Source organism: Numenius arquata, chromosome 2 (genome assembly GCF_964106895.1).
Source record: "Numenius arquata chromosome 2, bNumArq3.hap1.1, whole genome shotgun sequence".
NCBI classification, from domain to species: Eukaryota; Metazoa; Chordata; class Aves; order Charadriiformes; family Scolopacidae; genus Numenius; species Numenius arquata.
Window position 1 is genome coordinate 66,029,862 of NC_133577.1, and position 25,127 is coordinate 66,054,988.

General features: G+C 50.1%; 1 protein-coding gene across 3 annotated transcripts in view; it reads left to right on the plus strand.

Moving 5' to 3' along the window:
• Positions 1–235: 235 nt before the first annotated feature.
• Positions 236–25,127, plus strand: part of LOC141479711 (sodium- and chloride-dependent GABA transporter 2) — a 38,080-nt gene continuing 13,188 nt past the window's right edge. The window contains exons 1-8 of one of the 3 annotated variants that reach the window (XM_074169000.1): positions 5,319–5,346; positions 5,448–5,513; positions 7,042–7,260; positions 11,809–11,943; positions 12,974–13,114; positions 13,659–13,743; positions 16,652–16,784; positions 20,786–20,920. In XM_074169000.1, the coding sequence (XP_074025101.1) occupies positions 5,331–5,346; positions 5,448–5,513; positions 7,042–7,260; positions 11,809–11,943; positions 12,974–13,114; positions 13,659–13,743; positions 16,652–16,784; positions 20,786–20,920 (930 nt within the window). In that variant the 5' untranslated portion in view covers positions 5,319–5,330. Of the gene's footprint in view, positions 386–5,318; positions 5,347–5,447; positions 5,514–7,025; positions 7,261–11,808; positions 11,944–12,973; positions 13,115–13,658; positions 13,744–16,651; positions 16,785–20,785; positions 20,921–25,127 lie in introns of those variants that run through there. The other 2 variants (XM_074168997.1, XM_074168999.1) reach the window with 2 other exon arrangements.

Below are 25,127 nucleotides of genomic sequence, written 5' to 3' on the forward strand. Positions count from 1 at the left end.
TTTGGTCTCAACTGATCTCCCCCTGTGCTCTACCACTTTTGATCAGAGGTGCATAGAGAGGGACTCACCAGCACGCTGTCAGCCTGGGCACCGAGCACCGTGCAAGCTTCACCCTTAGCTTCCGCATGCAGAGGAGCCGGGGGTAGAGCCGTGATATCTGCAGGAGATGGTTCTCCAGCGCTGTACTCGCTGTGAGCACGCTGTCCTGCAGGAGCGTCATTCGTTTATCTCCTGTATGCAGAGCACAGTGCCCACAGACAGTCGTATCTTGCCCCACAGGCAGCCTGGGCACAGAAGTGAGGCCTCTGCTGCTCTGCAGGCATCCAGCGGGGACGGGGTTTTTCTCGACTTGGGATTCTGGCCATTGGGGTCACTATTTGGAGCTGTGTGTTTTCTAGGAAGGCTGTGTCTGAATGAGGCTGTCCAAATGGCTGCAGTAGCATCTTCTGTCACTGCGGGAACTGCAGGCTCTTGCAACGGCTTTTGGCTCCTGCCGTTGGAGTTTCCAAATATATGTGCCTTTCTGGGAGGGAGCTTAGTGGCTCAAGCAGGAGTCAATCCTTTGTGCTTACTTTGGCTTCTTTCTTTGCTGAGCAGTCTCCAGGTTCCTGTATTGTGCCAGCCGATAATATCCCCTTTCTGTGCATATTTGTGACAACTTTGCTTGCTACAGCCATGGTCACTTAAGCTGAATAATATTTTCAGGCTGTGAAAAGGCCAGTAGCAGGGTGGTTATCAGATAGAGGAAATGCATCGTATTTGCTCTGGCCTTTACTTCCCAGATAACACAACGGCAAATTGTGTTCCTGGAAGCTGGGGGGTGGCTTGCGAGATTACAGGCCCCTAGAACACATGGAGGCAGTTTGTCACATGTGACAGAGGCGCGGAGGGGGTGGTGGAAGTGGGGAGTATGGCTGCTCTTGGTGCTCAGCAGAGGTCAGACATGGCTGATGGCTTCTTGACCTCAGGAACACTGAAGCAACAGCAGAAATTGTGCCCTAGTCGCTCTCCTCCAAAATGCTTTGGTGGGTTAGGAGCATAAATCCATTTGAAAGTTGCTGCTACTTGCAGAGCAGTAAGAGATTGTGTATATCTTCCAGCAATCATTTTCCTTTCCTCTTTTCCCTTCATCATCCCTCTAACTGGATGCTTTTGAATCCCTCCTTTTAGGTTCGAACCATCTCTCTGGGTGGCTGGGTGATTTGGAGGAGGGAAATCTAATTAACACTCGTTCCCCGCTCAGCTGGATGTAGATGTGAAGCAAGACTAGATCTGGGAGTAGGTCATGTGGTTCCTACTAGAGCATGCAAGGCCAGCACTTGTGTCTGTTGGCCCTGCATGATGGGGTGGGCTGGGGCCAGTTCTTATGCACATCTGACCCAGAAAATGTCAAAGTACTTTGTTATCTCCAGAGGAAGCTCTTTCCAGGATTGCTTTGTCTGGGCCATGAGCACTTCCTTGGGAGAACAACCTCAGCTGCTGGTGGAAGAATGGTGCAAAACGAAAGACAGAAAATCATAGAATGATTAGAGTTGGACGGGGCCCTAAAGATCATCTAGTGGCAGGGACACCTCCCACTAGACCAGGTTGCTCAAAGCCCCATCCAGCCTGGCCTTGAACACCTCCAGGGATGGGGCATCCACAACTTCTCTGTGCAACCTGTTCCAGTGTCTCACCACCCTCACAGTAAAGACTTTCTTTCTTATATTTAATCTAAATCTCCCCTCTTTCAGTTTAAAACCCTTACCCCTCATCCTATCGCTACACTCCCTGATGAAGGGTTCCTCCACATCTTTCCTGTAGGCTCTTTTTAGGTACTGGAAGGCTGCTGTAAAGTCTCCCTGGAGCCTTTTCTTCTCTAGGCTGAACAACCCCAACTCTCTCAGCCTGTCTTCACAGGAGAGATGCTCCAGCCCTCTGATCATCTTCCTGGCCCTCCTCTTGACTCTCTCCAACAGGTTGTAAGGTAAAGAGAAAGCTGAGCAAAATGCAATGTAAATATCAGGAGAGGAACCAATAGCATCTAGAATCAGGATTGTCCAGCCCTCATCCTGGCTGAGGCATCGGGTACATTGACAGAGACCCTCTGGTCCAATGCTCTTGCTCTTCTCCAAAATAGTTGTTGGGGAGAAGGGACTAACTCATGCCTTGTGCACCAGCACTGTGCTGCCTTGTGCCAGGCAGCTTGGCAGCCTGCCTGGACCTGGAAGCTGCTTCGGGACCCGCTTGGGGAGGCATCACTCCAGCACAGGCTGTCCCAGTAAACGGTGAGTCACAGCCCAGCTGCCTGGGACGGGGCTGGAAGGAGGGTGGTTGCTCCGGCTGGCACGTCTTCAGCCCTGTGCTCTGGGGGCATTTCTAAACAGGTAGCCTTCCATTTCGTACCTCTGGTAGGGGAATAACCCCCTTGTGCCATCCTGGAAGTGGCATGGGAGTGATGCACACGGGACAGGCGCCAGCGCTTCTGGCTCTGGGAGGAAGATGCTCTGCAGCCACCCAGTGAGGTTCAGCTTGCACAACTCTGGGTGGCACAAGCTCCTGTGAAAGACCTTCCCTGGTGTTCTCCCTATTTGTATAAATAAAATATATGTACGTGTACCTGTAAAAATATTTTTAAATGGCATTATCTCAGCAGATCTCTTGGTGAAATTATTTTCCTTTCACTACAGTGTGCATATTTTCTAGGCTTGTTCCTTTATTATTTTGTTAAAGATTCACATTCTTCCATCCCTCTTATTTGTTTCTTGCAAACCTGTTTCTTAAGGTTTTATTTCTGACTGTACCCTTCTTCCATTTGGCTTAAATATGGCTACAGACTCAAAATCTTAGACATTGAGATTTCATCCTTTTGCATTTTTCCCTGTAGATTTTCGTTGCTTCTGATGGGCTGAATAAAGTCCCTCCCAGTTTCTTTGCCTTCTGCTATTTCAAAAATATATATTGAGAACATCATTTTCTGTAGTCTTAACTGATGCGTTGTGATATTTGTTGGTTCTCTTCTCTTCCTGTCCTCAGTAAAAAGATTAATTTTTTTTTTTAATCTCTCAAGTAACATCTCCCAAAACCATATGGACTTCTTCCCGTTTCACTCCAGAAGATGTGTAAAGTGATGTTTTACTTTAAATACGCTTCGCTCGGGACTTTCCAGCTTGCTTTTGCACTTGTAGATTTAGTATTTCCCCTCGCTGCTTATGTTTACGCTGAACATTTGTTTTCATTTTCAACTTATTGTTGTGTTCAGTGCCGTCTTATCTCGCTGGACGGAAGTCAAATTGTTTGTTATTGATTACACAGCGTCCTATCAGAGTCTATTAGTTCCAGCCAATTAGCTTGTCTTGTTGATAAGATTATTGCCATTGGTGTGCTGTGGTGATCATGGTTATACAGGGTTCTTTGAGCAGTGATGCTGATGCAAACAATAGTTTTGAGAATCTCTAGAAATGTTTCCTTATTCAATCTCCTCTCTCCTTACACCAATTTGTTGCACGAGGCAAAGTATTATTTGACTTTGCTGTTGTATTTTAACCCCTATATCCTCACCCTGTTTAACAACTACTCTATTTGCTGTGAAATGGTTTCTCTGCAGGGATGTTCTCTGCTTCTCACTGTCTCGCCTAATTCCTCGTCTAGAACGTGTTCCCTGGTTTCCAACAATCATCAATTTGAGGATTGGAGTGGACTGTTTTATTTGGACCATCCTGTTTAATCACTGCTGCTGAGGAGGAGCAGCCCTTTGTGCATTTGCCTAGTTCCTTTCTGAACAATATTCCATGGCAGCACCCACGGGTACCACATTTAATTAATTATGCACAGTGGGACGAAAAAAGTATTTCCTTTTGGTTTGAATCTGAATATTTCATCAGATGCCATTAGTTCTTGCTCTATGAGATGTAGTGAATGATATATTCATCTTCTCTGTCTTTTCCTTGTTTCCTAGACCTCTGCTGTCATCCTCTTTTTACCCTAGGCATCTCTTCCTGAGATAAGGAGTTGTGTATTTGATCACTCCTTGGTTGAATCTGTTCCTTACCTCTGCCCATCCCTCTTTTCTTTCCCTGTTTCTCCTGTAGGAAGTCCAGTGTTGTGTGGGTACATCATAAATTGATGTGGTGACGCTGCAGTTTTTGTGGCTTCATTCCTGTTGTCCTCCTAACACCTCCCTCAAATTGCCTGTGCACAGCTCAGGTTTTGCTCCTGCTTTGCAGGCCTTATACAAGGACTCTGAACCCAAAAGCATGACTTTTTTTTTGTTCTCTCTTGCCGCAGATATTCATCATTAGATGTAATAAAAATATTTTAAAACCTTGCCTTGCTTATGTTCTTGGACCATCACAGCTGTAACACATCTACTGTGAACAATATCTTGTTCTGTTTGCTTTTTTTATGGCCTCAAAGCATGTAGCTAATGTCATCGAGTAACTACCCGCAGTAATCCCAAGACTTCCTTCCCAAGCAGCCACAGCTAATTTTGCAACCCACTGTTGGGTATGCACAACTGGGGCTGTTTTTCTCCCCGCTGCTTGATTTTTCATCTACTGCTTGATTGCCCGCTCCCATTGCAGCTTCTGGGGTGATGTCCTGGGATGCCTGCCAGTGTTCCTTGCTCTTCTTCATGTCCCAAAGTGTTTTTTAGGGGGAGGGGAGAGGTTGAAAGTACTGCTTTGCCTTTCTTTTCTTTTTCTTTTTCTTTTCTTTTTTTTTTTTTTTTTTTTTTTCCTCTCCCTGGACTGGGGAGAGTGTCATTTGCTGCCAATGCCTTTTCCTACTCTCTTGGCGAGGGAGTTGCAAGCAGGAATGAATAGCAGTGCTGGTCCTGGGAAAGACCAGTGGCAAAGATCCCTGCATGTGAGGGAAGAGAGTTTGCAGCCTGCCGAATTTCTGAATGAGGCTGTTTTGGGCCATTAGTACGGAGCAGCAGAGAGGTTTAGCAGAGTTTAGTTCTAGTTCAGAGCTCTGCTGCTTGCTGCTGCTCCTGGCCACAGCACAGCCCGGTTGCCCCCCTGGGCATCATGGGTCAGGCTGCAATGCAGGACCTTGCCCTGTGCCTATGTCCTCCCTGCTGAGGGGAGACCTGGCGATGCAAATTCACTGTGAATTCCTGTTTCAGCTTTTACCTCTTCCCAGCAGGTCTTCGGGCTTCGGCTCCCTTGCGTAGGACTGTGAGGGCACCGGTGTGTGTGCCCTTTCTCCCGCGCCTCCAGGGACAGCGTTGGGCAGAGGGATGATGGAGAGCGGGAGCCAAGCGGCCCCTGGTCCAGGAGGGAGAGCACTGGCGGAGGCTGTGTGAGCCCTTCTCGCAGGCAGGGGGAACGAGCCCCTTTGCACTGGCCATGAAATCAGTCATGTGTAGGTTTTTGTCCAGCCCTGGGGGGTGGGGGAAGGAATGTGGGTTGGGCAAAGTCTAGGATTACACCACCGCTGAATTTTTCTTTCCACACTTTAAATAGCCAGCACCTTTCGGTCCTGCCTTCGCGTCTCCCGTCAGCTCGCGCCCCGACAGCGCCATCCGCAAGGTAACACCTCTGCCCCTGTTTTCTTCTGCCCTGCTCCCCCTGTGCCCCGCACCCACCTGGGTCTGCCGTGGATGAGAGGTCACGGTGCGCTTTCTGCCTGTTTAATAATTTTCTAGCGTGGAGGGGTCCTCCCAGCCCTTCCCGGCAGCCGCTGTCAAACGCCTGCCAGTGGTTCTTGCTCCTCTTCATGTCCCTAAGTGTTTTATAGGGAACTATGTAGGGGGAGGGGAGAGGTTGAAAGTGCTGCTTTGCCTTTTTTTTTTTTTTTTTTCTCCTTTTTCCCTCTGCCTGGATGGGGGAGAGTGTCATTTACTGCCAGTGCCTCTTCCTGCTCTCATGGCAAGAGAGTTGCAGGCGGGAATGAATGGCAGCATTTGGCTGGGGCTGGGGGAGCTGCCTCTGCGGGACATGAGTGGGCTCGAGGGCTGGCACTGTGCAGGGGAAGGTGGCCTTCTTGGCACAAGGTCCTCAGCAGGCTCTCGGTGGCCAGAAGGGCATCCTGCCCACAAAGAACAGGCTCAAATACCCCCTGAGACTCCTGTGTGGCTGCAGCAGAGCTGGTGCCACCCGTGCCTGTCTCCTCGCCATGCTCTGTGGCACCAGCTGTGAACCAGCAGTCACTGATGCTATGCCCTGGCTTTCCTGAGAGGAGAAGTGTCCTCTCAGGGGTTATTGGGGGAAGGTGGGACAGCAGGAGAGGTGCCCACCTACTCTGTGCTGAAGCTTCTACTTTTCTTAGAGATCTGTATAGACACAGGAGAAGCTCTTGCAGTGCCAAAGCTTCCCAAGAGCGGAACTGTGGGGAGCCTCTGCAGGCAATGGGGAGATGTTTGGAGGGGCAGACTCTGGGAGAGGAGAGATCCCAGATGGCCATGGATGGCATCTGCACTTTTTCTTCTCGTGCAATTACAAGGATAACACCATCCTGAAAAATTACCTTTTTTCACAGCCTAGTAGATTGCCAGCAACTGTTGCCACCGCTGAAAGCGGAGACTTGTTTCCCTCTTACCTCAGTTTGTCCTCTTCCTGTATTTAAGACTTCTGTGTGTTTTGTCACTATCATGACACGATCTGTAAAACCAGACCTTGGTAAGCAGCAACAGGGGAGAAGAGAAACCCTTATAAACTATCTTGTAAAGTATTTGATCACACTCTCTTCCCCCTCCAGTCTTAAGTCTGTTCCCCATATCTGCTGCAGTGGGAGCTCCTGCCTGGCTGAACCACTGGGTCTTCTCTGTAAGGCTGTGCTTAGAGGATGGGCTTCCAGAAGCAGAAGTGTTTTGAAATGAGTCGATTCAGAATAATGAAACTGACAGTGGCTTTTAAGGACTGGTTTTGGACTAAGAAATGAAAGTGTACGCATGCTTTTAGCACCTTGCTGCCAGCAGGAATCATCATAAGGAGCAAGAGAGGAATGATACAGTGTGTGTGTACGTGTGCCCTCTCCCCTCTCTTGCCTTCCATAGCCCAACTTTCTGCCTCGTGGCATGGCTTGTTCTGAACGTAATGGAGGAAACTCCTTCTGAAGGTGCAATGGATTACAGAGTCCCTGGAGCCGTCAGCAATGGTGAAATGGTGCCCACACACCCCGGCATGGAAAAGGAGAAGGAGGAGAAGGAGGAGGACCAGACCTTGGAGCGAGGGCAGTGGAACAACAAGCTGGAGTACGTCCTGTCCGTGGCTGGGGAGATCATTGGCCTGGGAAATGTCTGGCGCTTCCCCTATCTCTGCTACAAGAATGGTGGAGGTAAGTGCAGCCCTGGCCAGCCCCAGGGATGCCTGGTCACTGGCGTACCTCCACGATCTCTCCTGCCTCTGTGATATCTGTGTCTGGCCCTGCTTACTGCTGGCAGCAGCTTCTCAACAATGCCCAAATCATGAGTCTGAAGAGAGGATGCCAACCTGCCGGCGTGGTGCCACTATCTGAGCCATGCAAGGGGGCTGCTTTGACCTTGTGAGACGAGGGTGACCAAGCGGTGATGTCTCAGGGTTTCTGGTGGCCTTATTTCCCCAAGGTGTGTGGAGCACTGGTCCTGCTCCCACTGGTCAGGTGGGTGGCCATCAGCAGGGGGGCAGGCAGAAGGACCTGGCTGGGGGGCTCTATGAGCAGTGTGACTCACTCCAGACACCTCTTCCTTGAGGAGCACTGGGCACCCTGGGCAGACAAGGTGGCAGGTCCTGGTGATGCAGCAGGGAGCAGTGCAGGAGGCTGCAGGGCACTGTAGTCCTCACGGGAGCTGCAACATTTCCTGGAGGCTCAGGGAGCCTCCAAAAGGGCTCTTGACCACAGGTCCTGGTCTCATGTTTGGTCATGGAGGGGTGCCCCGCAGGGACTGGTGCCGGAACAGGGACCGGGCAGAGTGAGAGGGTTTTCCTTGCCTTGGTGCAGAAGCACAGCACCCCTCCTGCACCCCGTGCTGCCCTCAGAGCATCCGCCAGAGCTGTGAGCGTGTGGGATAGTGGTCATATGCCTCTGAGCCACATGGCAGGGCTGTGAGGTGTGCGGATGGATGTGTTTGATGGAGAGAGAGGGAGCGGTGTGTTGCTGGCACATCGGTGCTGCTCAGGCTCTGCCTGGTGGTGACCAGCGGCTGATGCCCCATGAGGCCGGGCTGCCTTGCTGCTTGGCCACAGAGCCCAGCTTTTGCAGGTGGAGGGTTGCCGTGGGCTTTTCCAGGTGTTTGTGCCTGCTTTTAGTTTGTGGTTGCCTTTTAAGAGAGAAAACTATTAAAAAAATGAAAGCTCAAAGCTTTTCTTGAGTTTGGCTTGATGGCATATGGAGAAGAGGGAGTTGCTCTCCCTGTCTGCTGATTAATTGCTAATTGGGCTCTCCGGAAGGGCAGAGGAGAGGGGAAATGGTGCTTGGCTGGGAGCTGGCAGGGAGTGAGCGCTGGGGACCCGGGGCTGAAATCCCCTGGCTTGAGCTTGGGGTAGTCTCATGGGCCTCACTAAACTGCTTTCATTTCATCCCAGTGGCATAAAAGAGGATTAATCACTGTTTAGCTACTTTCACGCCGTGCTTTGCTCAGCGCTTGTTTCTTTTCACCAGGTGGTCGGGCATTTTCTTTCCCTGTTGTTGAAAAAGGAGGATTTATCGTGTTTTCTTTTTCCACGGGGAAAGTTTCTTGGCTACTTGCTGAGCTGTGTCTGCTCCTACCGCTGCACCCTTCCCTGGTGCCGTCCCATCAGGGGGAGCAGGACTTGGGACCTTGTCCTGGCACCCCCTTGCCTTGGGTGCCAGGGGAGAGCTCAGGGAGGGCTCTGGGGAAAGGGGAGCTGTCGTGTGTGGTTGGACAGCACAGGCAAGACACAAAGGGATTTCTCAGCTTTTTTCCCCCCAAGAAATGGGCCTGAAGCAAAGCTGCTGTGAAGCAGCAGAGACTGTAAGGAGGTTGAAGTCTCAGGCAAACTTGCAAATTTTTCACCTCCGGCCCCCTTCCCACGAGGTTAGAGAAAGGATGGTGCACAAGGCTCTCATACAGAGGCGAGAGGCTTTCCCATACGGTTTTCCTTGGGGCAGGGCAGTGCGATGAGGGTGTGCAGGACTGGGGACTCCCTCCTTCACCATGGAGTCCAGCCTGCTGGTGTTGTATCCCATCCCTTGTAATGCCTTGAGATTAGTTTTAAAAGCTGCTGGAGGCTTTGTCCTGTACTCCTTTGGGAAGGCTGGTCTGGGCACTTGCTTCTCTGGTACTTTGATAGAGGTGAGGGACCTTTCTTTAATTTCCAGCTCCAGGTCAATCGTGGCCAGCTTATAACCATGGCCAACCTACAACCTTGTGCCAGTGTCACCGTCCGGCTGAAATAGCTGTGCCCCCCTGCCTGACTTTTCCTCCCCTCGCTGAACTGTGTGTAGGCAGCGGCAAAAACCGCTCCCAGCTCCTGCTTTGCTGCCCTAAATAAGTCAGGCTCTTCGCAAAAAAATGTATCTGCAAAATCCGAGCTATGTAGAGAGGCAGCTGGCCACTTTTCCTTTCTTTAGGGATATTTCCATATAACAAAGAAAGAGTAGTCCCTTATATATTTAGTACTCAGTCTTTGATACTTAGGTCCTATATAGTGGGGGGAGAGGGGGAAGGGAAGGAAAAAACAGCAAAAAGTGTTCATTTTGCTCTTGTTGGCTTTTGCTTTCACTTCCCGTGACGGGGTCAGGCCCTCCCTGGGCAGGCTGGCCCCAAAGATTGGGAAATACCGGGGAATCCTGTCTGGTGGTGTGGCTGCCAGTGCCGCACACCCTCCTCAGCACTCCCCGAACCAGCTGGCCCCAAGGACCCACTGCTGTCCCCGCAAGGCACACCTCTGCCAAGTGTTGGGGTTCACCCCCCGGGGACTTTGGATGGGCTGGGCTGGAGGGATGCCAGCCAGCGCCAGGGGGCTGTGCTGCTGGACCCCCATCTGCTCTCAGCCCCCCACCGTGGGCTGCCCTCCCTGCCACCCCTCAGGACAGAGCAGCTGGGCAGGATGGCCCTGCTAGGCACCTCTCCTCACCTTTTTCTCCCTGCCTGAAGGCTGTCCTGCCTGCTGCCCTTCCCTGCCCCCTGACAGCTGAAACAAGATGGGGGTGGTGGTGGGGCTGGCATTGGGGTTGTCCCACCCTGCCTGTCGCCTCAACCTGGGGAACGAGGGGCTTGGGGCAGGATGACAGCCCCTGGCCTAAATGTGTCTCTGGAAATCCCTCCTTCACCCCACTGTAATTTCGCGTTATTTCGCAGCCCGCATGTTGGGACCCTCCAGTTAAGACTCCCAAAGCGTGAAGCGTGAGATAAACGCTGAGATGCTAAGGAGGGTGACAGGCCAGACGGCAGGCTGCAAAATAAGGGAAACCCAGGCTGGGGATCTCAACCTGCCACGTGAGGACTGTCCCTGGGGTCCCTTGGCTGCAGTTTAGTTAAATATAAACTTTCATACAAGAAAAAGACAACACTTTTTTGATTATATGATTGCATGCAAGTTGGGAGTTGAGGGCATGGTGTCGATACAACCACTTCCCCTGCCCTTTGCCCTCACCAACTTCTCTTTATTGGTAAAGGAAGAGCTTGTGGGCAGATGCTCATTGTTCCCCTGGGGCTGCCAGGTATCAGCATCCCTTCAGCTGCTGCTCGCCCACAGGGAGCTGCTGAGATGCTCTCCCTGTCTATTTTGTTGGTTGCAATATTTTTTGCAAGAAGGGGAGGGCTGTGGCTCTGTACCCTGCTGGGATGAGCGTGAGGTGGGACTTCTGGCTGGTCCCCAAAGCCCCTCTTTCCCTCTCCCTGTCTCTGCATGCTAGCTAAGCTTCTTAATGAAATCTCTTGGGTTTTGAGTTTACTTGTGCACTGGGATTGTTATTTCCCATACACCCCCAACAACCTGACCCCAGACCAGTTAGCATCTCGCTGGCACAGAAAAGGCTTACGCGAGAAAAAAGTAGTTTAGTGGCTGGGTTGTCACCTCCAACACTGTGTGCACCTCCAAGGCCACCGCAGCCCCGCTGCTGCTCTCCGCTCGGGGATACCCCTTTTCACGCCATCTCCCCATCCTGTCCCATGTCCCTGCCTTTGCAGCAGGGCTTGAGCAGCTTTCATGGCTGCATGTTAGTGCAGCAGAGAGTGAGGACCATCTTTCAGGGCTATCTCCTGTGCTCTCTGGGGTAAAAGCCATTCCTGCATTTAACATTAGCCTGGGGTAATCAAAAGCCTGATGCATTTTATCTCCCCCTGCCTGGTTTCGTGGCAGGGCTTGGCCAGGAGGGCAACCCTGGCAACTGGCCCGAGGCACATGCTTTCCTGCACTTCTTGCTTTTCATTTGCCTGTCTGCTGCTATTTGGTGAGCAAATGATTGAGCAAACCCACAGACTGGGTGAAGGTGTCACTCTCTATGTGCTCCTCAGTGCCTTGGTGCTGTCATCTGTGGGCTTGTCAGCTTATTCAGTGAGAATAATTAATGTTAAAAGAGTCACCAACTTGACTAAAAGTCATAATAGTTTTAGAGCAGGCTGTTCTCCTGTATTTCTATATAAAGCTACTGAGAACTTGTTTCACTCTTTTCTGCACAAAAATCAGGCCTAGAGACTTTCCTTTCCTCTCCACCTCTTCTAAATGTTTTCTTGTGCAATCGCATCACTCTGGAACAAGAGACATGAGGAAAATACCTTTTTCCTGGCACCCCTGTCCAAGGCCTTCATGCCCCACAGCCCCCATCCCTCCCAGGCTGTGCCCCCACCAGGAAGAACTTGCTCCAGGCAGGGTTGAAGATGGCCTGACCCCAGTCACCCCATGGGGCTTATTTCTCCTATCTGCTTCTTGAATCTGTCAGGTGCCTTCTTCATCCCCTACCTCATCTTCCTCTTCACCTGTGGGATCCCTGTCTTCTTCCTGGAGACAGCGCTGGGGCAGTACACCAGCCAGGGAGGGGTGACAGCCTGGCGCAGGATCTGCCCCCTCTTCGAAGGTGAGTGGGGTGAGCCTGGGAGGGCATGGCAAGGTGGGGGGACTGCGGGGCCCCAGTGGGATGAGCAGTGATGGGTTTCCCACAGCCCAGCTCCTTAAATACCTCCACACATCTGCTGCCCACCCCTGGGGATCCCAGCCTGGGAGGGCCACCAGCTGCCCCCTTTCCAAAATTACACTGGAAAAATTGATTGCCTTTCCAGCAAAGCAGTTCCCATCATTCATTGCATCCTGGCTTCCTTCTTCATTGCTACAGCTCTGGCCAGGAACTTTGTACCCACTCAAGGTTGTTCTCTAAGAGCTAAACACTGAAAATGCTTCTAGAAGTTATGAGGAACATAAAACATGCTACTGTTTTTTTAAGTCCATGCTATGTCATTTTCCTGAGCTTGTAGATGGCTTAAAACCTTAGTGGTGAAAGGTGTCGGCTGTCTTAATAAACTGTTAGCAGTCAGATCCACTTCTAGCACTGTTTCAGCACAGTCATCCAGCCTCAAGCCCACTTTCCATGATTTCTCTGAAAGTCTCAGTTGCCTCCTTTCCGTGTACATAAACCTTCAGATGCTCCTCAGGCACCTCCCTGAAAAAGTGTGTGGTGTTAATACAAAAGCTTCCCAAACAGTGAAAAGAGATGAGTGAACAAAATAAAAAGTTAATTTTGGTAGAAGAGGTGCTATTCAGCAGGTGGAGCACTGTCATATGTTTCTGTCCCTTTGGGTGGCTTTCCAGCCATAAGCTGCCCATCCCCTGCCCAGACTCCCTCCCGTTGCCACCCTTTCACCAGGGAAGGCTGTGGTGGATTGGTAGGAAGAGGGGATCCCTTATGACCCTGCTTGGACCTCCACTGATGCAGCATGGTGGACTGTGGGGAGGGGATGATGCTCTGGCAGCCACCCCAGTGGCATTCATCTGGCAGTGCAGGCAAAACATGGAGCAGCAGATGAAAATGTAGGGTGAGCAGCTCCCAAGGGGAGTCCTGTTCCTGTCCCCGGGCACGTGGGTCACCTGCCTTCGGGGCTTGCTTTCTGCAGGAATTGGCTATGCCTCACAGGTCATCGTCATACTGCTGAACTTCTACTACATCATTGTCCTGGCCTGGGCCTTGTTTTATCTCTTCAGTTCGTTCACCATCGACCTCCCTTGGGGCAGCTGTGACCATGAGTGGAACACAGGTGGGTGTGGAGCCCTTTCTCAGTCCTCCACCAGCTCTTGGCTGAGGGAAACCTGCTGCTGCCCTGGGCCAAACCTCAGGAGAGTGGCTTGCCCCTGCTTGGGTGGGACTGTTGGTCATAGGGGTGGGGAGTGCTGGGTCACTGCAGTGCTTTTGGGGAAGAGACTCGATTGATCTGGGTCTTTGCTAGAGAGCACCAGCGCTGGCACGGCCCAGACACTTGCAGCACTTCTAGTCATCCTGTGCTGTGTGTTAGCCATAGACCCAGTGCTGATCGAGACTGCTCACCATGTGAGCATGGAACTTCTAGTTCCACCCACTAGAAACAAAAATTAAATGTCATTGTCTTAATTGTCCCAGGTTTCTTGCCAGCCTTACCCTGGAGAGGACTGCTTTTGTGCATTTTTGGGACTATACAAAATTTATCTCAGAATCAATGTCAATGAGTGTTGACACTGTGGATGAAAAAGGAGGAATTTTTCAGATCCTCTGGTACCCCATCCACTGCTACTTACTCTCCCTCTCTCCCTGGGCCTCTCCCGCAGGGAACTGCATGGAGCTCCAGAAGGCAAACTCGACTCTCAATGTGACCAGTGAAAATGCCACCTCCCCTGTCATCGAGTTCTGGGAGTAAGTAAAGGACAGGCCTGTACCCCCTTTTCCTCCAGGACATACCTTCCCTGGGGAAGGAACAAACCCTGCAGCAGCACTTCCTATTAACCCATCTTTGCCGGAAGAGGACACAAGAGAGAAGCTGAACGGGTCAGGGTGAAGGCTCTCAGGGGCAGTGCCGTCAGTGAGGGTAACATCACTGGGCTTGTGGTGTTTGTCTGGAGCTGTGCTGGCATGCTTCAGAGCCATCTGACTTTGTCCTTCTCTGATGTCGCATTCCTGTCTCTCTGGACCTTTTGGGCTTCTTGGTCTCACTGACCTCAGCAATGGCTAGCTGACTGTGCAAGACCTTACCTCACCTCACTGGTGCTTTGACTCCTTTGGTCCTTGATGTTTCATTTATTCTCCTTTTCTCCATTTGTGCTGCTCCTCTCCCTGCCTCCTCCCTTGTTTTTCATTGCCAGCTGTGAACTTCCTTGTACAGTTGTTTCCTCCCGCAATATAGGTGAATTGGCTGCATGTTCCCCATTCTGAAGCTTTTTACCCAGGGTGCAAACCTCAATAAAATTAATGATAATCCCTCAGGGTATAGTGGCCATTACCTGATAGTTTGGTTTAGATGTCTGCTGGATTATCCATTGCTTTTGCTGTGTTTGGAGCAGCCTGCCCCATGCAGTCGTTGACCTGCCTAACCCATGCTCAGGACGTGGATGCCAAGGCTATGGGTGGGAGTGGGGTGAGATCTGTGGTGATTCACAAAGCAGCAGTTCTGCAATGGGCTTTTATCTGCATGTTTTGCAGACAAAACAGATGTTTTGTTCAGCTGTTGAAAAGAAAGCCTTAAAACCCTGTGGTGTACTGTATGCATTCACAGTGGTGATGGAGTAGGTGATCTTTCATTTGAATCCACGTTACTGTGGGGTACTACCATGTTCCTGGGCTGCTCTAGCATGGTGGATGGTGGCTTTTGTATGTGAGGTAGTCCTAGTCTTCATCTTAAAAGCAGGAAAAGTCATGTTTTTACTTTAGAGTGACTAATATGCAAGCTATCTTGAGGGGAGAAGCTCACCAAAACTGAAGAGCTCTTCATGGTGAAATTTGCTCCCTCATTTTCACTGTTTTTTTTTCCCCTTGTGTTAGTTACCCCGAGGTATAGAGTAGCTTTGTTTCCAGGATGAAGGCATAGGCCTGTTGGCTTGGGATCTCTGATGATCCTCAGCATCTCCTGGGAGAACAGGGACAGTTACAGGCTGAGCCCTGGCTAACAGACTGTGCAAGCAACCCCTCTGCTGCCACCGTGAATTTCCCTTGCGCATTTAGATGGACAGAGGGCTCTGCTCTCGGCAGTGCTGCCAGGTGCTGTCAGTGCATGGAGCACACGGTGCCTCCCGGGCATCCCTGGCTCAGCACAGGGATGTTGTTTTTAAATTTCAAAGCTTTTAAACTTTGTCTCCTGTGTGCTCCCTGAGCCTGCGCTCCCCCTGTGCCTGCTGCTCACACGTGATTAGGAGGTGGCCTGCCTTGGACTGCTTTTCCTGAGGCTGGATGCTGGAAAAGCTGATGTTCCCATCACTGCTGTGACCATTTCTGTGTTACTGGGGAGTTGGCACATGGGACTGGAAATTTCCACTGCCCATTGCTTCTAATGCAGCATCTGTTCCGGCCCTCCCTGGGTGGGGAGGTAGGAGGCCACCCTTTCTTCGAGAAGCACTGACCTGCCAGTGGGCTGATGGCATGCTTCTGAGGCCTCTTCTGGCTGCAGTACAGTGCCCAGTTAGTTACGGTCTGCTGGTACCCTTTCTGCACTGGTTACAGAGTCCATGTCCTTAAGAAGCAGGGAAAGAGCAACGTGATGAAACATATCTGGTGGAGCAGAGCGATTTTTCCAACCCCTCTCTCATCCTTTCAATCTGCCATGAGGCTGTGGGGCTGGAAAGGAGATAACGTGTCTTAGACTGTTGTTCTCCGGGAGCGTGACCTTTATTTTGGGATAATTGCTGTCTTTTGCAGCACGGTGGGCATTGCTGCTGGGCTCCAGGGTAGTGTGTGTCCCTCTCTGCCTATCTCAGGCTTGGGATTTTGTGACTGTGCCATGGTGTTTCACACTCAGATCCACCTAAGCGGTGTAGGAGATGGAGGTGTGTGAGTCCATACTTCTGTAAGCGATGAGGAAGATTTGACATACACATGACATGGAAAGGTGCTACGTGGTCGGGGTGAGACCATAAGACCTTAGCTGAACCAAGATCCATCTAGCCCAGGATCCTGTCTCTATACTGGCTGAAAGAGCATGCCCAAGGTGGCCTCTTCTGACTGCAATGGGGATTACTGTGGTCTTGGTTGGGTCTCAGTCATGATATGGGATGCTATGCTGCTCTGGGTCTGAGGTGAAATACATAGCTACTCCTAAAGACAAAAGTGTGCCATGGAGAAGGGGTTGGACAGCATTGCTTCTTGGGTGGTCCTGATGGATTTGGCATGGTAAGTTCAATGTATCATTCACTTTGACATTTGAAGCACATAGGTGAACTTTGTAATGTGCATGAAAAGGCCCAGGCAGAGCTTGCATGTGCAAAGTGCTGCATGTTCCTGCAGAGAGAGAGCTCTTACCCTTCAGGACAAGACAGATGAAGGGTGGGAGGGAGGGCAGGAGAAGAAATATCTTGGCCCAACAGGCCAGCACTGGAGTGAGCATAGAAGCAAGTGTCCAGGAGTGATCTTCCAGGCTTGTAGTACTTTTAAGAGGGGAGCATTGCTTGATGCCTCTGAGGCTTGCAGCTCAGACCTGAGTCTTTTTAGTGAGACAGCTCTTCTCCTCAAAGCCATCAGGTGCTGTGGAGGTGTGGTGAGAACTAGTGTGGTGTTGGGAACATTAGCGGCCAACATCAGTGACACCTGGGTGTTCCTTTGCCTCCCCGCAATGCAGGAGGAGAGTCCTAAAGATTTCTGATGGCATCCAGCACCTGGGCAGTCTGCGCTGGGAGCTGGCTCTGTGTCTCTTGCTGGCATGGATCATCTGCTACTTCTGCATTTGGAAAGGGGTCAAGTCCACAGGCAAGGTGAGTCCTTGGTTCACATCAAGCCTCTTTTCTTGGTCACAGCTGGAGCGCTTGATCTACTTGTCTTTTGTACATTCAGAGAGGTCCTAGGGATCCTGTGGGAACCACTCTCCGAATAAGCTGGAAGGAGCCTGTGGGTCTCAACTTGCAGCAGAAGTGCAAGCCAGGCTCTGTGTTTTGGGTAGGAAAGGATGGGAGTGCTGAGACGTCTCAGAACATCAACTTCCAAGATGTATATTCCCATCTGATCCCTCTCTACCCACAGGCCCAGGAGACTTTGCAGTCTTCCTCTTTATGGGGTGATTGCATGTTCCCTTCCCTCTCACCAGAGTGAGCAAGCAGCATGTCTTTGCCTCTGCTGGCAAGTACTGCTGGAAAATGTTCAAATTCATTAGATATTAACAAAGGTAACTCTGATGGTCTCAACCCTCTCTGCCTCATTGTCATAGAGATCTTCTTTTTTTCTTTTTGTTCATTGTAACTCTTCCTAGAGTTGCTTGTATTCCCCAGGAATAAATGTTGTCTTTTTTTTTCCCCACACTGGCCACCACAGAGGTATTTCTTTGAATCCTTCTGGGAAGGGTTGGTGTGTCCGTCCAGCTCCATTTCATGCTCCCTCTGTTGCAGACCGTGCCACTGTCATTTGCACTGACCCCATTACTTAGTTTCTGCTACTGCCTCCTGACCTGTTCCCAGCCCGCTTTGTCTGGAGCCAGCAAGAACAGATGGAAATGAAAAGGTTTAGTATGTTGTCTAAATGGTGTCTTTTCAGCGTGCTTTGAACAAGACATCATGTGTGATGGGGTGTAAATTTTAGCTGCTTCCATTTCCATCAAGTTGATGGCATGGATGTTAGCAGTTTCTCCTGCTTCCAGAATGGTCTGGGATTATGAAACATGACGGGGAAATCAAGCAGCTTGCAGTGATGATGTTTTCTGGTTTCCATGGAGTAAAATTAGAAGAAAAGAGCAACTGCTTGCTGTGGTGGCCTGCTAAAAGAAAGCAGAGGCAGTACAATAACAGAAAATATGATACTAAGATACAGCAAACATAGTGTGGGAAGTGCTGAGAACAAATTCCATCTATTTTAGATAAAAGTTCTAGGTTAAATGCAAGTTTATTTTAGCAAAAAGGACTAGCAATGGTGAGATGTCTCCTTGAAAATGGAAACCTTTTAGTAAAGTAACAGTGTCTGTAGGTTTATCAACCCTCTGCATGTATAATAATCCAGCTAAAATGATGTCTGTGGGAATATAATCCTGTTGGGGAAGAGATATACCTTAGTCCTGGGGATTTGCCGGTGGAGGGGCAAACACCATGAGCTGGAATCACCCGACTCAGGAGAGCAGCAGCAGTTGGCACCCTCCGACGTGGGGACTGCCTGTCCCTGAGGAGTGCTCGCAGATGCAGGAGGTTGTCACAGATGGAACCACTTTGCCGAGGCATGTGGATCAGATTCAAATAAAACCCTGGATGTTGTTGACCAGCATGTGACAGAACGATCACACTGATCCCGGCAAGGTTCCTAGTGATGTAGTTAGTGCTAACAATGCCCGAGAAATAAAAAGATTGGGTCCAAGCCAAGCATTGAGTAATATCTCATTGGATCCAGATGTTCCTGTTGTTAGATAGAAGTTTGGCATCCTCAATCCAGCAAAACATTCTCCAAATTCAGGCCTCTGGTCTCAGTGCAGATGTGAGTGACTGTTGAGTGAAAAGCTTTATGCGCTAACTCATGCAGGCTGTAAACCACAGAGGATGTTACCAAAATGTGAATCCAAATCACATGCCAGACAACTACCAGTTTGCGTTCTGAGCTCCTAATACTGATGTTATGGAGAGAACCAGCTGAGAATGTGCAAACTGGAGTCCTGGAAGAACGTGCACTAGGATCCAAAGGCAATGGGTTGCTTTTATGATTTTTGTTTTTAATCTTGCTTTCCTGAGCTGAGAAAGATTAGACTTGCACCCTGTCATTTCCTGAAGGAAGATTTTGGTTGTGTGGTAAATACAGGGTTGATTGTTAAACTCACAGGAACTGCAGATTTGATTAACTGTCACTGAAAAGCTCTAAATCAGAGACTCCTTGAAAATTTGAGAATGAAATGAATGATGGTGTTTGCCTGTGTTGGAGGACGCTGTCCCTGGGTTCCTTCAGTCTTCAGGATGCAGATTCAGAGGGACACAGATGGATTGGCTCACAGAGCCATCTCAGGCAATCATAAGCCCCAGCAAGGACGCGTTTGTCACCGACCTCTGTGGCATTACCCAAGACTGCTGTGATATATAGAGCAGGGCACATGAAATGCATAGAAAAACTGGAACTTCAGGCAGAGATGATAACCTAGTAGTGTGTTTTTCAAGGATGGGATATCTCTCAAACCCTTCTGTCCTTGCGCATTACAAAACGGACTCACCGATGAGTGTGTATCTTGACCTAGAGGAGGGTTTGTGCTGCAGCGTCAGGTGCTTTGGACGTTGCTTTATTCAGATGGAGTACATTGGAGTGGATCCAGAAGAAATCTGTTTTTAAATCGTTATTCAGATCATAATGAGTACCTAGGGCCAGAGCGAAGGTGGTTGTACTGTCCAGGGAAACCATACACTCGTTCTTAGTAGGACCTCCTCTAATGCAGAAACAGCTATAGCGGTGGCAGAGCCTGTAACCCCCACTCAGGCATGGTGGGTTTTAGGTGAATTTTGAACCACTTCATTTTGGATGGATGAGCAGGCATGAGAAACAGATCATTTCACATCATTACTTACTGCGGTTCCTCCAGAGACGAGCTTTAGGACTCTGGTGCGTAACCGCCCAAGCTGAGAAAAGAGCTGTAGGGTAGTATTCAGGTGAAGCATGCTGATGTAAATCCTCACTCATCATGTCCACACAAGAAAAACCTGAAGGAGCAACATTTCTTTTTTGGCCTAGCATGATAGAAGAGACTAAACAACTTTTTTCAAGGCGATCAGTAAGTCTTGAAGGTGTGGGAGCAATGCAAAGGGAATTAATGACACTACTTGAATTGCTGGAAAGGCTACATCAGCTCTTGACATTGGGTTGTTTGTGGGGGAAACACAGACCACAGCCTGTTGTTGTGGCACACTACAGCAATTAGCCTGAGCAGTCCTGAAAATACCCCAGTAATCCCCAAATTGAATGTTATATTTACCAGACGTGGAGTCCCTGAAAGGATTAGCTGATGCTGGCCTGCAGTGTTCCCCCAAGGGACACGGCTCCTTTGCTAGAGGAAGGAATTTCAACCCTACCTGAGTACATCTGTGTTGCTCATGGGGCTAGGGGCGTAAAAAGCAAGAGAATACAAGTTAAAGGTCCTGCTTGGGTCTGAGTCCTTGGTGGCAAGTCTGAGATGTGCTGCCCTGCTCTGCCTGAAGTGCCCATGTTGGGGGTTTGAACAGGAATCAGTCAGAGGCAGCGGCTGTGACTCCCTGCAGTGGGCAGCTGTGGGCACAAGCCAGTTGCCAGTGCCAGCCCTGAGTCGGGGACCCCCTGTGTTGTCCCTGGCGGTCCTTTCTTTGGTAGCAATCACGTTTCAGGATGTATCTCTCATCCGCACACCTCCTCACCCTTGCCACCAAATGTTGCAGAGAAGAGACTTCCTGTGTGTGACTCAGGCCTCTGTTTGGGGCAGGGATGTGCAGGGCGATACTTCACTGATGCACATAGATATCACACCGCTGGCTTCACTGGAGCTACTCCAACCTGGTGACAGCCTGGCTTCAGGGTCTGAATCGCTCTTAGGACTAGAAAGGTTTTCTCTGGTTCCAGACACGCCATGATACGTCACAAATTTCCTGAGCACGTTTTAAAATGCATTTCTTTCCACCGCAGGTGGCAGCAAGATGCTCGGCGAGGAAGCCTGACCCATCCGCTGCCACTGCCCATCTCCCCCAGCCTGGGGGTTGGTGCTGTGCTGCCGGCTGGCTCTGTGTGCTCTGCCCCGTGCTGCTCATTCATGCTTGTCCCTTCATCCTCCTCCCAGGTGGTGTATTTCACGGCCACATTCCCATACCTCATGCTGATCGTTCTGCTGATCAGGGGAGTCTCCCTGCCTGGGGCATCCCAGGGAATCCTGTTTTACCTTTATCCAGACATCAGTCGTCTTGGGGACCCCCAGGTAAGGTGGAGGGGGGACCAAATGGCTGAGCTGTGCTTGCATGGATGCTTGTGGCTGTCCTCTTCTCCTTTTCCTTTTCTTACTCTCTTTCCTCCAGTTTCTTCTTTCTGTCTCCTCTTTTTCCCCCGCTGTGGGCATAAGGCAGGACTGTGATATTGATGTGTACTCTGATGGTCCCTGCCCTCTCTCGCTCTCAGCCTTCACCTCTGCTGTTACTGCATTTTCTAGTCTGAGTTGGGTCTGAATTGCCTGGGGTATGGGCAGTGGGATTTAACCCTTCATCATGAGTGGTGCCAGCCACCCCCACCCCCACTTTCTTGGGGAGATTCCTTTGCTGTGGAGGCAGCCAGTGGATGGGGTGCCGCCCTGCACCATGCCAGCCCTGCTCCTGGCGTGCTCACTCCGGCTTCCCTGGGAAGCATGCTGGCTGCATGGATGGTGGGAGCCGTGGCATGCTGCAAGCAGTTCCCTGAGACCCGGCTGCCCTCCTCGCCTCCCAGTCCCCAATGAGAAATTCCTGCCCGTCTGATGGGAGGGTCAGCACCCGACTGCTGCTTTTAATCTCTTTGGGACAAGTTCTTCCACGTTAAATCCTGGCTCCAGCTGAGCTGCTGTACCAGCCTTTGTGTGAAGGTGTTTCCAAAGGAGATTAAAGGGTGCCTGCCTGGAAAATAGGCCAGCAAAACCCTTTGTAACCCCATTAACTCTTTCTGGTCTAGTCCCAGTGTTGCCTTGGTTATTAATTTTGCAAATAGGGGTATAAGTGCTGGTGGAGAAATGACTCCGGCTGATCCTGCCCTCCATGATGGAGGAGAAAGGATCCCTGTTCCCTGTGGTTTGGGGGTAGCAGCGTGTCCGGGGCCACTGGGCATCCCCAGGTCTTGTTTGTGCCACCAGTGTGGTGTGGCTCTGTGCAAGTCAGTTTGACTTACGGCTTCCGATCCGGGGACCTAAACACAAGTGTCCGGTTTCTAGCTCCAGGCAGTCTGGTTTTTATCATGGGAAAGACTCTGAACTCCTGCTCAGCTTTCTGGAAGCTGCTGTCTGGTCAAGGCTGTTCCTGAGCAGGGGGTGAAAAGCCTCATTTTACAGTGTCAGCTGCTCTCCTGCTCTCTCTCGGTTTGTCTGTGGACAGGAGGTGGGTAGGACAGCTGCTCCTCGGTGTGAAGGTGCAGCAAGGCTTGGAAGGGGGTGAGGACAGATCTGTGTATGTGGTGTTTGTGGCTCCATTTGTGCCGATGAGGTGCGAGAGACTTCTAAAATGAAATAACATTTTCAAGCAGTGCTCATTCACTTATGAAAAGTCCTGTTGTTACTGTGGCTGTGTCGCCCAGGGGACTGAATTAAACCACTTCAGGCATGGCATGGTTTTGCTGGTACTAGCTGTGTCCTTATTAGGTCCGTCCTGGCAAACTTTTCCAATTACAGCCTGAGCTTTAGAAGCACAGCTTCCTTCCAGCCTGGAAAATGCTAATGCGCTAGTGGAAAAGCAGAGTAACCCTTCAGAGCAAGAGGATGGCTTGTCCTCCAGTCAGGGAGGGAAACTGGCTCCTGCCTCCCCTGTTCCATTCCCCAATTAATGCTTCACTTCTGCGGGAGAAAAGCAGGAGTCAGGAGCAGTGGTTGCCTTCCTCCAGTGTGCTTTCACCGTGCTACTGAACCAAGTGGCAGGAATTGGGGTTTCTCTTGTGTTTTCCCATCGGAGAGGGAAGGGAAGGGTTAGTGTCCCAAGGCCCACACGTGTGTGGCTGTGCCCCCCTCTCTCCGTGCAGGGACAGCGTGAGTCCTGCCAGCCCATCGGGGCCAAGTCGATTATAATTGATTTGCGCTCAGAGGACGGCGAGCTGTAACTGTTTACCCGCAATCCTGCACTGCCCGGAAAAATGGAAGATTCTATAGTGTCTGGGAAGGCATTCTGGAAATTAAAAAAAAAAAACAACAAAAAAACCCCATTAAAAATACCCTCTTCAATCTGAGCCTTATGATAAGTCATCTCAGGGAGGTTTAAACAAAGGGCAAACAATATACAAGGGGACAAAATCAAAATTCCTTTGAACTATATGAAAAACTAGGTGAAAAGAGGGGATGAATTATTTAGCAGATTCTACCAGGGGAGCAGCAGCAGCCAAGATGTGATTAAGTGTCAGAATATCAGGCTGGTGTGTGAAAATCATTGCTTTTCACCTGCCAAATATCCTTGTACAAAACTGGGAAATCCTGCCCACGAGAGCTCAGGCTAGTTGATTGATGGTAGTCTCTTCTGGCCATGAAGTCTACAGTGCTCTAAATCTTCCTGCACCTTCATTTTGTAAATTTATGAAATGCTTGTAATTAAAATGGTAAATAAAATGCAGTTGATAGGTAGATAAGACTACACAGAGAAACTGCCAAACAAAAGTTTTGAATAATGAAGTCCAGTTCTGCTCAAATACAAGCAGATAACAGCAAAACCACCAAAGAGATCATCTATTTTGAACTAAAAATATAAAAAAACCCCAACACCATGGTTCATTTTTATTTGTATAATATTTAGTATTATGATGTTAGCATGACAGCCATTAGTATGCCCCAATTTCCGCCCCCCACCCCTTGATTACATTTTCTGTGCTCTAGAAGGTTCCTACTTATTTCATAATGTGGGATGTGTTTCAACTGAAAGGGGGTCTCAGGGTTGTTCACCATTTCAACTTTTGATCGCTCCGCTCCTTGCAATTATCTTTGAGGCAATTTTATCAATTGTTTATTTCAGTAGATAACGCTGGGGATTTACAGATGTGATTAAGGAGAGGGATGCACAGTGTGATCCACTAGTGGGAAGCTGAAACGAGAGGAATTCAGAGTACAGAAATAAGGTTTAAATGTGGGAAATGTCATTAGAAGAACTTTTCTCAGGCACTGGCAGGCTCTCTTGCTTGGTGCTTTCATACCACAACCAGGCACTGTTTTAATAGACAGATTTAAAGAGAAGATTGATGGGCTTGATGGAGAAAATGCCGGCTGTGTGTTTGGGTTTGCTTTAAAGAGAAGAAATGTAATGGTCTCATTTCACTCTGGTATCGTCTCAAGTGATTTTAGCTAAATTTGATTAGATTTAATGAGTGAGAATGAAGGAGCTGTTAAATTCAGCAGCCTCTGAGTATAATACCCTCCCCTGGAAAAGCAGCAAATGTTTCTCAAAACCTCCCACTCCTGTTTTCCTCTTGAAATTTCCAGAAAACCCACCACCTTGCTGTATATGCTTAGCTTTATCCAGTCTTTTATGTAAAAGGAAGAATTTTCTGTGGTGAGCTGTTTTCCATCTAGCCTGGATGTCCCAAAGGCACTGGTGGGGGCTGTGCCCCTGTTCCTGGTGGCAGAGAGGCACTGGTGGTGCTGAGGACCTGCAGAGGACCCACAGCTCTGCAGACACCCTGTAAGCACTCCCCACCACGGCACTGACACAGCGCCGTGCTGGGATACCCTGACTTGCTCTGTGTGGCTAAATTCAGAGCATTACCTTCATCTAGCCTCTGCTAATCATTGTCTCTCCCTCTCTCATCTGCACTGCTTTTCAAATAACCTTCCCTACGTCCCTCTCGTTTTCTTGCAGCCATTTCCCTGGTGGTCGCTTTCTGGTGCGGCGTTTGCCCCAGCAGAATCCCCACAGGGCTTCTGCTTCCCTATGGATGTGGCAGGAAGGGGAGGCAAGAGATGAAGATGCCCTCAGCTCTTTGGGCAGCTGCCTGCTGTGCCTGTGTCTGGAGAGGGAGGCTGCCGGCGTCTGGATCATGGTTTGCAGCTCTTGCTGCCATGGCTGCGCTGAGGACAAGACCCTCAGGCCACCACAGGGAGGATGGGATGTGCGTGCATCTTGTAGGGCTGTGACCCGCTGGGTTAACCATGGGCCTCCGTAGCCACGCTGGGGAAGGGGTCAGAACCCCCAGATCCTATCCAAATTCAGGCCCCTCCTGCTGCTGCTCTGTGGCCAGAGAGAGCTGCTGCTTCCCAGCAAGAAGGGAGGGTGACTGTGGGCCTGCTAAATATTATTTGTTCCCCTTATTTATTTTTTTCCCAGCAAGCCTTTAACTTGACCCCATGCACTCGGTTTGTGCTGTTGCCGGCCCCCCGCTTCCCCTTTCTAAAGGCAAGCGTGTTTGTTTTTGTGCTGGAGGGTGACCCGCTGCGTCTGTGCGTGGATGGGCTGCTGCTGGCACTGTGGACATGCCCC